Source organism: Puma concolor, chromosome B4, assembly GCF_028749965.1.
Source record: "Puma concolor isolate L17-30 chromosome B4, mPumCon1.1.hap2, whole genome shotgun sequence".
Classification (NCBI taxonomy): Eukaryota; Metazoa; Chordata; class Mammalia; order Carnivora; family Felidae; genus Puma; species Puma concolor.
The window spans coordinates 103,416,412-103,433,977 of NC_141673.1; the positions used below are offsets into that span (position 1 = coordinate 103,416,412).

Consider the following 17,566-nt stretch of genomic DNA (forward strand, 5'->3'; position numbering starts at 1 on the left):
TCCAGCAGCACAAAGGTCCCCAGCACAACCCATGAGCGCAGAACACTGGCTCTAGATGAGCCATTCTACAGACTGAAACAGAAATCAGTCTGCAATGGAGATGCGCCAGTCACCATTGTCAGGGTAGCTTTACAGGAGGTTCAGGAAGAAAAATAAAATAGGGGCAAATGCAGAACTAGCCCATTCCCCAATTCTCCTTTCTGCTTCTGTTTTCACTCCTGAATTCGGGAGATAATTAGCATTTGTTCCTTGCTCATTAAGGGATAATCCATTAACCTTTGTGCTCCTGCTATACTTAGTCTGGTAGACTGATGCTCACCACAGATCTAAAACACCAAACCCATCTTGTTTGTAGAGAAGGAGAAGGAGTTGGAAGACTTCCATGATCCTAGACCATCCAAAAGCGTATGAAGACAATCAATCTGCATATAGAGCAGCATGCCCCTTCACCCACCTGACAAAGTCTGCAATCCTTTTACTAGAGTGCTGTGAGACAGCCTCCAAACCAAATCCAAAGCCCATTCAGCCTACTGTATCAACACCGGCTCCATTATCAGTGTAAGAGGCACATTAGCATAAGATACACTGAAGTGCTCTGACAGTCGGTCCTCCAGTCCCATCTGTCATGAACGTAGACGGGATAGATCTTCTTTCCAGACACAGCGTGTCAGAGGGGAGGATAATGCCTGCCCATTCACATCTGTTTCCTGAAGACTGTTTTCTCATCTTGTCTGCATTTTAAGTTTTAGGTAACATTCAGAGGATAATTTGACTGTTCTGGTTGAGAAACGGTCAACAGGCCTTCAAAAGTAGAGATAGTATCGTATTTTCATTTTATTTCATGTCCTCCCTAGAAACACTTCTACACACAGTGAGGAAGACTAGCATGGGAGACAGCAAGACAGGAAGAGCCAGAGCTCTGGAGTCCAACTCAATGTAGAGGGACAAGAGAGGCAGCCAGACACTGGTCAAGAGACTGAGAAAAGATGGGCACCTGGGTGGCTTGGTCGGTTAAACATCCAACTCTTTGTTTCAGCTCAGGACATGATCTCATGGTTCGTGAGTTCAAGGCCTGCATTGGGCTGGGCTCTGTGCTGAAAGTGTGGAGCCTGCTTGGGATTCTCTGTCTCTGTCTCTCTCTCTCAGAGCTTGTTTGGGAGTCTCTCTCTCTCTCTCTCTCTCTCTCAAAATAAATACATAAACCTTAAAAAAATATTTAAAAAAATAAAAAAGAGAATGAGAAAGAAATAACCAACCGAGTTGGATTACAGCGGGCAGAGTGGAGACCTTTCTTACCTTTCTGGAAGATGAAAATGTTCACTACTATTACACGCATTTTCAGCATAAAAAGTTGAAGAAAAATAAAAGGCAGGGAGAGGCAGGAGTAGTAACATCTGGCATGTATTCTGAGGGCTGCCTGAATAATACTTGCTGATGGTCTACAGCTGTGCTGCCCAGTACAGTAGCCACTGGCCAAATGTGGTAATTCTCATTTATACTTAAATTAATTAAAGTAAATAAATTTCAAATCTTCTTTCTGCAGCTGCATTAGCCATATTTCAAATGTTCAACAGTCACATGCTGCTAGGGGTTATGTTTTGAACATTGTAGATTCTAAACCATTTCCATCACTGCAGAGAGTTATACTGGACAATACTGGTTTAGATCCAGAAAAAGAAAGGAATAAATCAGGGGAGAATGCCTAGGTTTCTGGCTTGAGTAACAGAGAGAAGAGTGACCTCGTTAATTAAGATGAGGGAAGCCAGGAGAGAAGCAGGTTTGCACTTCTATTTGTGGACACGTTCAGTTTCAGAAAACTGTAATATACCCAAATACATGGAAGAGTCTGCAGCTGGGTAGGGTAGGGGCGCAATTCAAGGCTGGAGATAAAAATGCAGCCACGAGCTTACAGACAGCAGCTGGAGCATGGGATGAGCTGAAGGTTGTTCAGAGGATGAGCAAAAATACAAAGGGCTGAGGGCAGAGCTCGTGGGTCCCCCAGCGTGTACAGATCAGGGAAGAGAGGGTAAGTCAGGAAGAGAAACCGAAAAGCATGGCCTAGTGAGAGGAGGAAAAGCAAGGGAACATGGAGATGGCCAGAAAACAGATTGGCAGCCAGGGGTTCAAGGAGAGAAGGGGTGATCATAGGTAATCTTGCAAAGAGCAGTTTGTGGGGGAGAAACGGGAATAAAAGCTTGAATGGAGTGGGCTCTTGCTGAGGTTAACAGCAGGAATAGACAGCTCTCCTGAAGGGCTATGACTAAAAGGGACCCAGACAAACAGGACGGTAGCCAGAAGGGACGTGAGGGAGGGGAGGGTTTTGTCTTTAAAAAAATGGAGCACTAAAGGCATGTTTGTGTGCTGTTGGGTATGCTCCAGCAGAGAAGGAAATCAGATCACATCCCAGAGAAGCTTGGGGAGGACGCACGCACTGGAGCAGGCCAAGACAGCGTGAGGTACAAGGCCCAAGCCACGGAGCTGGCCTCAGACAGGATAACAGACAAGAGCATGAAAATAACCCATGCCAGCAAGCAAACAACGATCGGTTCTAACTCCTCCAACTCTGCAGCTCTCGGCCCGGCACCTGCCCACCAGGCAGATGTTCACCACACTCACACTCACCCGCTCCACTTTATCCCTCGTTGTCCAGGGCTCAAACGGACTCATTTCAAAGAGTCGTGCTACCCACCTGGAAAAAGGAATAAATAGGGCATATGTGGTAAGTATCTCCATAGCCAATACTCAAGCGAGCCTGCAAGAAGCAAAAGGAGAGACGCTGCTGTAGAGACAGGAGTTCACTGATTTTTTGGGTGTTTTGTTTTTTGTGGTTTTTGTTTTGTTTTGTTTTTTAAAGAAAATAACCAACATCCTGGTACCACTACCTGTGAGGTTCCCCTCCCTTTCAAGCTACCCCAGCCTGACTGCCGTAACTCGTGGCACTCTCACTCTTCACGAAGGATACAACAAATCTGAACAAATGAAAACTAAAATAAAGCCATTACTATGAACAAAACAAAAACGATCCAACGTTCAAATCTCATTTAACTTATCTAATCTAATTTAAACCTCAAACATCCACATATGCTTCTGTTAAGAATGCAGGGCAAGCTGAGTACTATGCTAGATGTAAACTGTAATACTTAAAAGCAGGGCCCCCCCCCAAAAGGAACCAAAATAATTCAAAAGTAAGGAGAAGCCTAAGATGTAGGGTACAAACCAGGAAGCCACCCAGGACAGGAGAGCTGCCTGCCTCAATTAGTGCCATCTCTCCACTCTTAGTCAAAATAGAGCTCTCCTTATCTCTGCCACCAAGATCCTGTCAAGTACACTCAGGGCAGTGGGTTTCAGCTAGCGTCGAGGCCCCCAGGAATTCCCCAGGGCCCCCACAGAGAACTGGGGCACAGGCTGGGAGTCCATGCTTGGAGTATCACCTGTCAGTACAGCCAGACCAGCTCTGCTTTTATCTGATTGATCCAGTGGGCCTTCAGTGGGTCACGGAACACGGGGTTCCAGAGCTTTTTAAAAACTTAACATCATTCCAGTGTGCATAAAAAAATGAAAAAGGAAGCTGAAGATTGGCCAAAATTTCTCCAGGAACATATAAAACCTCAGATTCCAGACCACGTGTCCCAGTGGCAGAAAAGGGCACTTTACTGGGCTACCACAGCTTAATTAAAACTCTCAGACAAACCTTCGACTGTCTGTGCTCTGCTTCTACGCTGACAGACGACTTCCGCTGTCTATTTCTGTGTCCCCAGTGGGCCACTCCGTGTGCATACGCCAAATCCAGCTGAAGGTAACTCTCAATTTCATGCATTGCCGAGGAGACAGCGCCCGGCAATCTGGCTGACACCCCTGCCCTGTGCCGAAGCCGCTGACATAAGTGACCTCACCACCAACCCCAGTGGATATTTGTAAGTCCTTTACCTCATGTGACTTTTCTGCAGCATTTCATCAGACAAATACTGACAGAGCGCCTCCTGTGTGTCAAGTACTGTTCTGGGTGCAGGAGATACAGATGTGAAGAAACAGCCAGGCTCCCCTTCTTGAAACAGTCATTTCCTCTTTAAAACACCCCCTTCCATTTGGTTTCTAGGCTTCCAAACACTCTACTTGTTTCACTTAAATGTCTGATTACTCATTTTGGGCCTTTCGGTAAATTCCCCTCACCCTGCAGGTCCTCCAAATGGCAGTATTCTCTAAGCTACATCCTCAACCCTCCTCCTTCACATACATTATGTGCTCTTCCCTACTGGTATCAGTCACTGAGTATCAAATGAGAATGAAGTAGGCAGCTTGAAAGACAGAACACTCTCAATAAATATTATCATCACACTGCATTCTACTTTTCTGACACCTCTGTTTGGTCACAAGCTTTCTGAGGGTTTAGTATAGTATCTTGAGTTCCTAGTGCACTGCCTAAGACATAGGACGCATTTCATAAATATTTGCTGAATGAATGCAGAAGTGAACTGCCATGTTGGTTTATAAGTCAGTCTCTGGCATGGGGTACTAGGTGGCTCAGTCGGTTGAGCGTTCGACTCTTGATTTGGGCCCAGATATGATCCCAGGGTCGTGGGATCGAGACCTGTGTTGGGCTCCGCATTGAGTGTGGAGCTTGCTTAACATTCTTTCTTTCTCTCTCCCTCTGCCCCTCTCCCTTGCTCGCATGCTCTCTCTCTCTCTCTAAAAATAAAAAAATATATAAAATAAAAATGGAAAAAATTTTTGAAAAGTCAATCTCTGGCAGACTGGATTTGAAAGTCTCCCTGACCGGACCACTGTTAAGTGACATAATTCTGAGATCCTAAACCTGCAAAAGGAAGAAGTGAATGAACCAAGAAGCAGGGCAAGAAGAAAGAAGATAAGGCGACCACAAGGCCAAATCAACCTGGCTTCTTCCCCTTCCCCCAACTACATGATCAGACTGGTTTAATAAAGAAGGATCCCCTTTCGACGTCTGGGTGAGTGGTATGAAACAGAAGGAAATCTCATTGCTCCTTTACACAACCTCCTAAGCAAGACACTTCTACAAATTAACTAAGTGGTTTCTATGGAGAGAATTTGAAGAACTATAGATTTTACCTCTCAACATACATTGTACTTCTCATCCACAGTAATCCACACTCCCTTTCTTAGACACCTCTGGTTCCATCCTAGACTAAGATCAAGACATCAGGAGCACCTCCTACTTAGAGATTCAGAGACTCCACTGTAATGAACATACTCCCTATAACCCTAAGTGAGAGAGCATTACAAACAAATGTATCAAGTTAGGTCTATTTTAGAAGGCATAAAAAGAAGCACTTTACTTACTGATAGGCAAAATGTGGCAGAGGGTACGGGAGGAAAGGTCTGTGAGCCATAGCAAAGACATACTGCACCAGGTCAAAAAGGAGGTACCGACTGGGCCTACAAAAAGAAAATTCATAGTTCTTCAAATTATTTGCTCCTTACAAACTTTCTTCCTAAATTTAACAAAATAACATTTTCTCAGTGAAAGAGGAAACACATAGGCACTGCAGTAAATACAGATTAGTACAAAGAAAAATCAACCATAATCCCAAAGTTAGTATGTTTATATATCCTTACTTCTCATCCCCTTACATACACATGATTTTATTTTTATAAATGTAAGATTGCACAGGCATCCTATTCTGTAATGTCTTTTTCATTTAACATTATCATGGTCACTTTTCTGTGTCTCTCAAAATTCTAGTGTATGTTTAATGACTGCATATATTGCAATGCATGTAGTTGTAACTATTCGATAAATTCCCAGGTTGAGGGATATGTAAGCTATTAAAAATATTTTTTCTCTATAAGATAATGCCTTAATGAACATTCCTGCAGTAAACATTTGTACTTATCCAGAATTATGTATTTGTAATATATTCTAGAGGTGGAACTGGCTCAAAATATGCTTGGAAATCTTAAGGCTTTTACTGATACTTCCAAACTGCCTTCCAGAAAGGTCATATTAATTCGCATAAGATGCTACTAGCCCCCTTACCAACAATGAGGTTAGTCATAAAAAATAGGCAAACAAAACTTTGCCGATCTGCAAGGTAAGAAAAGTACCTCAACCTTTTAATTTGTGTTAAATTTCACTCTAGACATTAAGTTTTTTTCTATAGGTTTGGCTACTTACGCTTCTTTCTTTTCTCTCTTTCCTCCTAAAGTCCCGTCTATAAAGAATAATTTGTAAGAATTCTTTATGTTTTAATGACATAGTTGGAAATATTTTTTACTGTTTGTATTTTGCTTTGTAATGTTTTGTGTCATACATAAGTTTAAACATTTCACTTAAGCAAAAGTTCTGATTTATGATTTGCCTTTATAGTTAGAAAATCCCTCTACTGTCACCAGTGACATAAATTTCCACATATTTTTTTGTAATGCTCTTGGGGTTCTTTAATCCATAATTTTGTGGATAACGTATTTTTATATTGATATAAGGAAAAGATGTAACAATGTTTATTGACTGATCTACCCTTTCCCCATATTCTGAAATGTCACCCTATCACATACTATATTCTTACATATATTTGAGATGGCTTCTGGACCTTCTATTCTATTCCACAAATCTGAATAGTTTTGTACTGGTACAACCTAGCTTTAATAATTATTATTGTTTATAATATATTTTGGTATCTCTTCACCCATTTTCCTAGTCCCCTTTGCCTCAAAAAGCCTGTGAGAGCTGAGAGCTGAATTCACACAATTCAGTGAGAAACTCAACATTCTGACATTTTAGCAAACAAAAACAAAAACAAAAAACATGAAAATGTCAGCTAGGGGAACATCAGACCAAGCCCTCAAACAGCTTCCTTCGAGTACCAGAAGAACGTGTAAGGATCACTGCTCAGCACGCATGCTATGCCAAAAAACAATCTGTAATCTTTACAACAACAGGCAATACTGGTATCATGGGTAAACTAATTACACGTAATGTACTTGCTCTTGTCCCCCAGCCGCCTCTCCACTATACTAGCGCAGCAAAGTCCCTCCTCTGGTTCAAGCGAGTATCTGCCTTCTTTGTGCCTGAACCACCAGCAAGATGGAGTTGCAGAGAAAATAACAGCTGGGCTACCTGGCTTCACCTATGTTTCTGATCACTAACTTCAAATGGAAGACTCAGTTCTGCTTTGCAACCCTGCCATGCTCTCCTAAGAGGTGTTTGTCCATTCTACCAGAGAATACCTCCTATCTTCAACTCGGTCCTCAAATTTTCCACAGACCTCTCTCACCCACCCCATCCTGCCTTTTAGCCGATGATCTCACCCACCATTTGTCTTTTCATCATTTTCTTAATGGTGCCTTCTGAAGTACAAAAGTTTCCCATTTTGGTGCAGTCTAACATCAATTTTTCCTTTCACAAAGTATGCTTTTGATACCACATCTAAAAAATCTCTGCCTAACCCAAGGTCTAGAACATTATTTTTCTTCCAAAAGTTTTTAGTTTTAACTCTTACATTTAGGTCTCTGATATATTTTGAGTTAATGTTTTCATGTATTTTGTGAAATTAAGGGCCTATGTTCATCCTTTGGCATGTGGATTTCCCAGGACCACCTGTTGAAAAGACCATCCTTTCCCCACTGAAGTGTCATGACAGTTCTGTTAAAAATCAACCATCCTTGGGGCGCCTGGGTGGCGCAGTCGGTTAAGCGTCCGACTTCAACCAGGTCACGATCTCGCGGTCCGTGAGTTCGAGCCCCGCGTCAGGCTCTGGGCTGATGGCTCAGAGCCTGGAGCCTGTTTCCGATTCTGTGTCTCCCTCTCTCTCTGCCCCTCCCCCGTTCATGCTTTGTCTCTCTCTGTTCCAAAAATAAATAAAAAACGTTGAAAAAAAATATTAAAAAAAAAAATCAACCATCCATAAACACAAAGGCTGATTTCTAGACTACCTAGACTATTGATTCAGTTTAGTTAGAATAGAATATTCTTATGCCAGCATCACACTGTCTGGATAACTCTGGTTTGAGAGTTAAGTTCTGAAATTAGGAAACCTAAGTGCTCCAACTTTATTCTTCTTTGTCAAAATGGTTTTGGCTGTTGTGGATCTTTGCATTTCCATATAAATTTAGAATTACTTTGTCAATTTCTGGAAAAAAAAAAAAAAAACCCTGCTGGAATTTGGATAGGACTGGCTTGAGTAGAGAGATCAATTTGGGGAAAGTTTCCATGTTAACAATATTGGCTCTTCCAGTCCATGAACATAAGATGTCTTTCCATTCATTTAACTCCTCTTTAATTTCCCTCAGCAATGTTTTGTAATTTTCTGGATACTGGTCTTATATTTGTTAAATTTATACCTAAATACTTTATTCTTTTGACGTTACTGTGAATACAATTATTTTCTTAGTTTTATTTTCAGATCGTTTATTTGCAAATATATGGAAACTGAGTTTTATATCTGATCCTGTACCTTGTGACCTCACTGAATTTGTGAATTAGTGCTCCCAGTTTTATGTGTATTATCAATAGGTACCTAATGAATGAATGACAGAATGGACCAACATCATAAAATTAATAACTGAAAAAACTAGGAGCAAAATTTAAGGTCTTATGCCTCTTTGTATTAGCCTCAAAGTGTCTGGGAAATAAGCAAAGTTTTCCTCTGAGTTGACGAGACAAAAAGAGAAATGCAGACACGTATCCAGTTTCACACACACAAAAAAATGCCTGCGTTTCCATGTGTGCCAAACAACTAAGACGTAATGCAGCCCAGCCAATGACCGTACTGGAGGGGGCTGGGAAGCGGTAAAGAGGAAACCGGTTAACTCATCACAGAGCTATTTCTACAGAGTAGGAAGCAAAGTCTGTAAAGCCATTTCTGTTCTTCTCTTCTCTAGAATCCTAGTCTAAGTACCTCTTGACTAGAGCCCGATGGCTTGAGTCTAGTGATGTATGGGCTCTGCGCTGAACACACTTTGTGACTAATTCTCCTAGAGTATGTAACTAATTGCACTGAACTAGGGAACTCAAAGAGAGGCCTAGCCTGCAGCCACTAGATTCAGAAATACAATACAATCATTTGCACTGACAAAAATTTTACTAAATGAAATCTATAATAATAGTGAAACATAACAATGGATGAATTCACAATCCTGGGAATGTATACTATGCCTCCTGGCTTAGAGAGAAACGTGTCTTTTCTCTGGAAACAAATATTTCCTAGGAATTAAAGTTATCACTTAATTGTTGAATCAGATCTCCACCTTTCATGGAACATCAGGTGTCATTAGCTTGCTTCACTGAATGACAGGGTTCTGGGCCAATTATTAAGTGGATTTGGTACTTTTTGGTTTGGCGGACTGAGTCTTAATTTTTTAGTCTTAGTTAAGCCAGAAAAAAGGTCCTAAACCCAGCTGTGACAAAATTTAATAAAATCAGGTAAGTTATACAGTTTAACTGTTTCCTATCTGTCCTAAGTGCAAAGACAGCACACCATAAATGATCAGTCTTGTGCAGCACTAACAACTGTATCGTAAACCAGGCCATTTCCAACCTTTGGGGGACATTGCAACACTCTATCAAAAGCAATTTGATTTTGCAACTGCACTTACTCCCTAAAAGTGTTCTGTTTGTGTTTCTGAATTTATAGTAACAGCCTTTATTAAAAACATCACTGGAGTAGTACAAAACCATCCTTGGTAATCACTGGACTAAGTATATGTAATATACTAGGGCAGTTGGTGCTTAGACTTTGGTTGACAGAAAAATCACTTATTAAATCCGATTCCGTGGTTCACTCAAATCCTGATGCAACAGAACCATTCAGGAGATCCTGACAGTGGTAGCTTTTGGACAGCTCTTTGAGACACAATGGCCTCAGGGCTAAGGGAATAAAATTTCTGGAATAAAAATAGTTGAACAAAGACACTAAAAATGCAACAAATACATCTGTTAGTGGTAGGTTTAGATCTTATTGTTCCTGTAAATCATTACAATTCATTCATTTTAACAGGTAGTTTAAAGTCAAACTCTAGCCACCTACCCAACAAAGGCAAAAGATTTCCCTCTGGCATCTGGATCCTTAATGGCATTAACAATTCCTTTTGATACATCTACAACCTATAAGAAATTGTAACACACGTTTAAGCAATCCTTGAAAGAGAGAAACAGAGAGATGGGAGAGGGAGGGAGGGGGGAAAGAAGGGAGGGAGGTCAGAAAACAGGCCACAACAATCACAACCAAAAAAAAAAAAAAAAAAAAAAGATAAAATGGCATTGTCTGTTTCCAGAAAGCCCCTTAAAGAACCCACTCCTCAAAAGCTCAAATGATCTGCACATTGGAAGGTTCACCTATATATTTTTTCTAGTCAGAGCACATTCACGCTCAGGCGGCTGTCGAGGCTGTCTGATTTGACTTTGCCTACCGTCTCTGCAATCTCACACCTTACCACTCGTTCCTCTAATGCTGTTACCATGCTATCACAAACAAGTAGGCTGAATCCCATGGAACTGCCAACATTCTACCATTTTGCCTCTCCAAAATAATACTTTTATATGGTTTCAGATCCCATGGTTTTCAACTGGGGGTGATTTTGGCTCCCAGGGAACCTTGGCAAATGCCTGGAGTCGTTTTTAGTTGTCACAACTGGGGAGGTAGTGCTACTGCCATCTGGTGGGTAGCAATGCTGCTAACCATTCTACAACAGCCCCTCTGACAAACGATTACCTGGCCCAAACTGTCAATAGTGCCAGATGAGAAACCCTGATTCAACATAATATGGAACCCAACACGCTCTCTCCTCTGGGCCCCTGTACATGCTGTTCCCTCTGCATGAAATGTTCTTGCCCAACCCCCTCTCATATGACTTGCAGCTAGTCATCTTTAAGACCTCACCGTAGATGTCATTTCCTCTGGGAGGCTGTGCCTGACCCTCAAGTCTGGATTAGGTGTCCCTCTCTGCTGTAATTATATAAATCCTCTCCCCATCATAGCACTTACCACATTGCACGGCAACTGCTTTGCTAGCCTACCCTTCCAGCCTGGGGATAGCAATGTGTGTCTAGTTCATACCTCTATATGCCCAGTGACAGGTACAGCGTGCCTAGTACACTCAACGTATTTTCTTAAATGAGCAAACAAGTGAACACACAGAGAATACATGTAGCTCTTAAGTAAACTGAGAGGCAAGCAGTTGATGCAAGCTGAAAAGAAGAATGATGGAGTTACAGGATTAAGATAAAACCAGAATACTATGACCTGACTCTGAATCCAGCCAAAGCCCCTCCACCCAGGGTACTTACATAGACTGGTTGTTTCACTGTCTTCTTGCCCAAGGAAATAAGAGGTACACCACCAAACCAACGGATATCTGGCAGAAGAATGAGAAGTATTCTTAGAAGGCCTAAGGTCCTGGAAGACCCCCCCAATCTCCAGGTGCTCCAGGTTAGCATAATCACTTTGCATAACTGAAGTAATGGAATAGATGTAGCTGACTTTGAGAGAGCTAGTCGGCAGTCACTTGTTTTTCAGATAACAAAGATGGAAAGTAAAAAAAGCCAAATCTTTAAGAACATGGACAGCAAGGGAAAGTGGTCAAATGGCTTGGCCACTTGATGCATGGCCACTCCCAAGACTGGAGTCTAAACTGCACCCCATACTAAGGAGGCACATAGGAATCAATAGATCAGTGGCACAACATAGGAAACCCAGAAAAAGACCCTGGGTTTTTAGTATGGGAATTTAGTAAATGATGAATGCATTACCACAAATATGTGAGAAATGGAAAGATTATTTATACTACATGGTGCTGAGACAATTACTCTACTAATTGGGGAAAAAGAAAGGGAGGGAGAAAAGCCTCATCTCTTACCATAAACCAAAGTAGATTAAATGTAAAGATTAAAAAAAACCTTATAAAAAATTTTAAGGTAGACATTATTTATAAGAGCATCAAAAAGAATACAACACTCAAGAATAAACTTAATCGGGGCGCCTGGGTGGCGCAGTCGGTTGGGCGTCCGACTTCAGCCAGGTCACGATCTCGCGGTCCGTGAGTTCGAGCCCCGCGTCAGGCTCTGGGCTGATGGCTCAGAGCCTGGAGCCTGTTTCCGATTCTGTGTCTCCCTCTCTCTCTGCCCCTCCCCCGTTCATGCTCTGTCTCTCTCTGTCCCAAAAATAAATAAAAACGTTGAAAAAAAAATTTAAAAAAAAAAAAAAGAAAACACTGCTGAAAGAAATTAGTAAGTCACAAACAAATAGAAACACATCTCACATGGAAGACAATACTGTTAAGATATCAAACTACCCACAGAATCTACAGAGCTAATGCAGTCCCTGTCAAAATCCCAATGATGTATTCTGCAAAGTACACAAAACTACACCTTAAAATTCATATGGAGTCTTCAGAGACCCCAAATAGCCAAAACTATCTTTTTGTTTTGGTATTTTTTTTTTAATGAAACTTATTGTCAAATTGGTTTCCATACAACACCCAGCGCTCATCCCAAAAGGTGCCCTCCTCAATGTCCATCACCCACTTTCCCCTCCCTCCCTCCCTCCATCAACCCTCAGCTTATTCTCAGTTTTTAAGAGTCTCTTATGGTTTGGCTCCCTCCCTCTCTTTTTTTTTTTCCCCCTTCCCCACCCCCATGGTCTTCTGTTAAGTTTCTCAGGATCCACATAATAATAAAAACATATGGTACCTGTCTTTCTCTGCCTGACTTATTTCACTTAGCATAACACTCTCCAGTTCCATCCACGTTGATACAAATGGCCAGATTTCATTCTTTCTTATTGCCAAGTAGTATTCCATTGGACAACTTCTTTATCCATTCATCAGTTGATGGACATTTAGGCTGTTTCCATAATTTGGCGATTGTTGAAAGTGCTGCTATAAACATTGGGGTACAAGTGTCCCTATGCATCAGCACTCCTGTATCCCTTGGGTAAATTGCTAGCAGTGCTATTGCCGGGTCATAGGATAGATCTATTTTTAATTTTTTGAGGAACCTCCACACTGTTATCCAGAGCAGCTGCACCAGTTTGCATTCCCACCACAGTGCAAGAGGGTTCCTGTTTCTCCACATCCTCTCCAGCATCTACATTCTCCTGATTTGTTCATTTTAGCCACTCTGACTGGCATGAGGTGGTATCTCAGTGTGGTTTTGATTTGTATTTCCCTGATGAGGAATAATGTTGAGCATCTTTTCATGTTACTGTTTAGTCAAAACTATCTTGAGAAAAAAAAGTTGGAGGTCTCATATCTCTTGATTTCAAAACTTACTACAAAGCTATAGTTATCAGAGATCAAAACAGTGGCATAAAGATAGACATATAAACCAGTGGAATAGAACAGATACAAATAACCTTTATATGTATGGTCAAATGAATTTTTTGGACATGGAACCAAAACCGTTCAACAGGGAAATGACAGCGTTTTCAACAAATGATGTTGGGAGAACTGAATATCCACATATAAAAGAATGAAGTTGGATCCTTACCTTCCATCATACACAAAAATGAACTCAAGATGGATCAAAGACTTAAACATAAGAGCTAAAACTACAAAATCCCTAAGAAAATATGGGAGAAAGCTTCATGACACTGGACTCAGCAATGATTTCTTGACTATGATACTAAAACATAGGCAACAAAGGAAAAGCAAATAAACTGGACTACATCAAAATTAAAAGCTTCTGTGCACTGAAGGACAGAGTGAAAAGGCAGCCTGCAGAGTGGGAGAAAATATTTTTTTTTTAATTTTTTTTTTCAACGTTTATTTATTTTTGGGACAGAGAGAGACAGAGCATGAACGGGCGAGGGGCAGAGAGAGAGGGAGACACAGAATCGGAAACAGGCTCCAGGCTCTGAGCCATCAGCCCAGAGCCCGACGCGGGGCTCGAACTCACGGACCGTGAGATCGTGACCTGGTTGAAGTCGGACGCTTAACCGACTGCGCCACCCAGGTGCCCCGGAGAAAATATTTTTAAGTCATATATCTGATAAGGTGTTACTACCCAGAATATATAAAGAGCTCTTATGATTCAACCATAACAAAAAACAACCCAATTGAAAAATAAGCAAAGGATATGAACAGACGTTTTTCCAAATAAGATACACAAATGGCTAACACATGAAAAAAAAAAAAAAAAAGTTCAACATCACTAATCATTGCAGAAATGCAAATCAAAATCATGAGCTATTACCTTACCCTCATTAGGATGGCTACTAACCAAAAAACAGAAAATAAAGTGCTGGTGAGGATACAGAAAAATTCGCACCCTGGGCTCTGCACTGTTGGTGAAAGTGTAAACTGGAAAAACCACTATGGAAAATAGTATGTAACTCCTCAAAAAATTAAAAATAGAACTACCATATGATCCAACAATTCTACTTCGGGTATATCCCCCAAAGAACTGAAAGCAGGGTCTCAAAGAGAGACTTGTATATCTGTGTTAATAGCAGCATTATTCACAATAGCCAAAAAGTGGAAGCAACCTAAGCGTCCACTGACAGATGAACGGATAAGCAAAATGCGGTGTGTGTATACGGTGGAATATTACTCAGCCTTAAAAAGGGAAGAAAATCCACCGGGCACCTGGGTGGCTCAATTGGTTAACGGTCCAACTCTTGGTTTCGGCTCCGGTCATGGTCTCACGGTTCCTGGGTTCAAGTACCACATCCAGCTCTGCACTGACAGCACAGAGCCCGCTTGGGACTCTGTCTCTCCCTCACTCTGCCCTTCCCCCACTTGCGCATGCGTGTGCTCTCTCTCTCTCTCTCTCTCTCTCTTTCACACACACACACAAATAAACATTTTAATTTTTTTTTTTCAACGTTTATTTATTTTGGGGACAGAGAGAGACAGAGCATGAACGGGCGAGGGGCAGAGAGAGAGGGAGACACAGAATCGGAAACAGGCTCCAGGCTCTGAGCCATCAGCCCAGAGCCCGACGCGGGGCTCGAACTCCCGGACCGCGAGATCGTGACCTGGCTGAAGTCGGACGCTCAACCGACTGCGCCACCCAGGCGCCACAAATAAACATTTTAAAAAAAAGGAAGGAAACATAATAAATGAGGACATTATACTAAATGAAATTAACCAATGACAAAAAATGGTGTGTGATTCCACATATACGAGATACCTACAGCAGTCAAATTCAGAGGGGCAGAAAGCAGAATGGTGCTTGCCAGGGGCTGGGGGAAAGAGGGAACAGGAAGGTGTTTACTGGACAGAGTTTCAGTTCTACAAGAAGAAAGGAGCTGCACAGAATAGCTGCAGCGTGAATACACATTAACAGTACTGAACTGTACACTTAGAAGTCAGCTCAGGCAGCCATCACAAAATACCGTAACGGGCTGGCTTAAACTAGAGAAATGTATCTCCTTGCAGCTCTGGAGGCTGCAAAGTCCAGGATCAAGGTGTCAACTGATTTGGCTCCTGATGAGAACTGTCTTCCTGGCTTGCAGTCAGCCAGCTATGTTCACCCTCAGCCTTTCCTCAGTGCACATGTGCAGGGAGAGAGCTCCTCTTCTCTTAAGGCCACCAAGGACCCCACCCTTATTTCTTTATTTAACATTAATTACCTCCTAAAAAGCTCTATCTCCAAATACAATCACATTAGAAGTTTGTGCTTCAAGAAGAATCTGGGGAGAGGAGGGAAGACAAGGACATAATTCAGTCCAAAGCAAATGGTAAATTTTATATGTGTATTTTACCACAATTTTTTAAATTGGAAATTAATGCTGAATGTGAAACGACATGAGCAATCAGGAGGAAAAAACACAAAAAAACACATGATAAAAATATCTAAATTGGACAAATGAACTGTGGTCATCCATACAATTGAATATTATATTGAATATTATTTAGCCATAAAAAGAAATAAGCTCTCAGCCATGAAAAGACATGAAGGAAACTCTTTTTAATGTTTTATATTTTGAGTGAGTGAGAGAGAGACAAACAGACAGAATGTGAGCAGGGGAGCAGCAGAGAGGGAGAGAGAGAACCGAAGTAGGCTCCAGGCTCTGAGCTGTCAGCACAGAGCCTGATGCAGGGCTTGAACTCACGAATCCTGAGATCCTGACCTGAGCGAAAGTCAGATGTTTACCTGACTGAGCCACCCAGGCACACCCTGAACACAGATTTTTAAGGCAATGAAATTATTCTCTATGATACTCTAATGGTAGATGTTATCAAACATTTGTCAAAATACACAGAATGTACAACATAAAGAATGAATCCTAATGTAAATTATGGACTTGAGTTAATAATAATGTATCAATATTGGCTCATCAATTGTAACAAACATACTATACACTAATGCCAAATGTTAATAATAGAGAAAAGTGTGGGGAAAGACTGAGGGATTAAAGAATATATGGGAACCTGTGCTTTCCACTCAACTTTTCTGCAGACCTAAAACTACTCTAAAAAAAATCAAATGGGGCGGGGCGCCTGGGTGGCTCAGTCAGTTGAGCATCTGACTTCATTCAGTTCACGTCATGATCTCACAGCTTGTGAGTTCCAGTTCCACGTGGGGCTCTGTGTTGACAGCTCAGAGCCTGCAGTCTGCTTCAGATTCTGTGTCCCTCTCTCTCTTTGCCCCTCCCTCACTCATGCTCTCTCTCTCTCTCTCTCAAGAATAAATAAAACATTAAAAAAATAATAAGTAAAGCCTATTTAATTTTAAAATAACTCAAGTAAACATGCCAACAAAAAAACTGCAGCAAATATAACCAAAGATGTGTACCCTTAATATACAAAGAGTCTAGACAAATTAGTAAGAAAAACACCTCTCAAAAAAACCCAAACATACATGGACAAAGGACAAAGAAAACTGAAAGAAATAATATAAATAGCTAATGAGGAGAAATAGAAAGCTAATGATAAAACTGTGCCTCACTAACCATCCTACTACTCCCTAGGAGAGGCAGAATCGTCTCCTAATATATAAGTGAATAAAATGACAGGTACCTGGTAATTTGATAGAATCAGAAACTAAAGCTGGGTTCTTATCACAGACTTTAAAAATATATTCTCCCCCCAAGGGTGCCTGGGTGGCTCAACTGGTTAAGCAACTGACTCTTGATTTGGCCTAGGTCATGATCTCACAGTTTGTGAATCTGAGTCCCACACTTGGCTCTGTGCTGACAGCATGGAGCCTGCTTGAGGTTCTCTCTCTCTCTCTCTCTCTCTCTCTCTCTCTCCCTCTCTCTCTGCCCCTCCCCCGCTCACACACGTGCTCTCTCTCCCTCTCTCTCAAAATAAATAATAAATAAAAAAATGTATTCTCCCCTGCCACTCCTGCAAATGTACAGGGAAATCATTTTTTTCCTGTAGAATCTCAAAACCTCATCACTTAGTCAAGGAGACTGATTTCCTTTGCCTAGACAAGTCTAATTATTAAACAAACAAAAACCCTGAGTAAGCATAACATGATGCCCAGCTCATGAAAGCAGTTTACATACCAACTACTTCCAGTTTACCAATGGCCAAATTAATATTTATCAATCCCTAATCCCATTCCACAGAAATGACTATTTATAAGGAAGACCTATTACACGCACCTTACAAAATATGATGCTACCTCTCTGTCTTTCAGATC

At 41.4% G+C, this 17,566-nt stretch overlaps 1 protein-coding gene across 1 annotated transcript in view; it reads right to left on the reverse strand.

Moving 5' to 3' along the window:
- NDUFA9 (NADH:ubiquinone oxidoreductase subunit A9) overlaps positions 1 to 17,566 on the reverse strand; it is a 38,649-nt gene that overhangs the window by 502 nt on the left and 20,581 nt on the right. Inside the window, exons 7-10 of the mRNA XM_025930517.2 lie at positions 11,261 to 11,328; positions 10,002 to 10,078; positions 5,317 to 5,412; positions 2,623 to 2,689 (exon numbers count right to left, since the gene is read on the reverse strand). Coding sequence (XP_025786302.1) covers positions 2,623 to 2,689; positions 5,317 to 5,412; positions 10,002 to 10,078; positions 11,261 to 11,328 — 308 coding nt within the window. The remainder of the gene's footprint in view (positions 1 to 2,622; positions 2,690 to 5,316; positions 5,413 to 10,001; positions 10,079 to 11,260; positions 11,329 to 17,566) is intronic.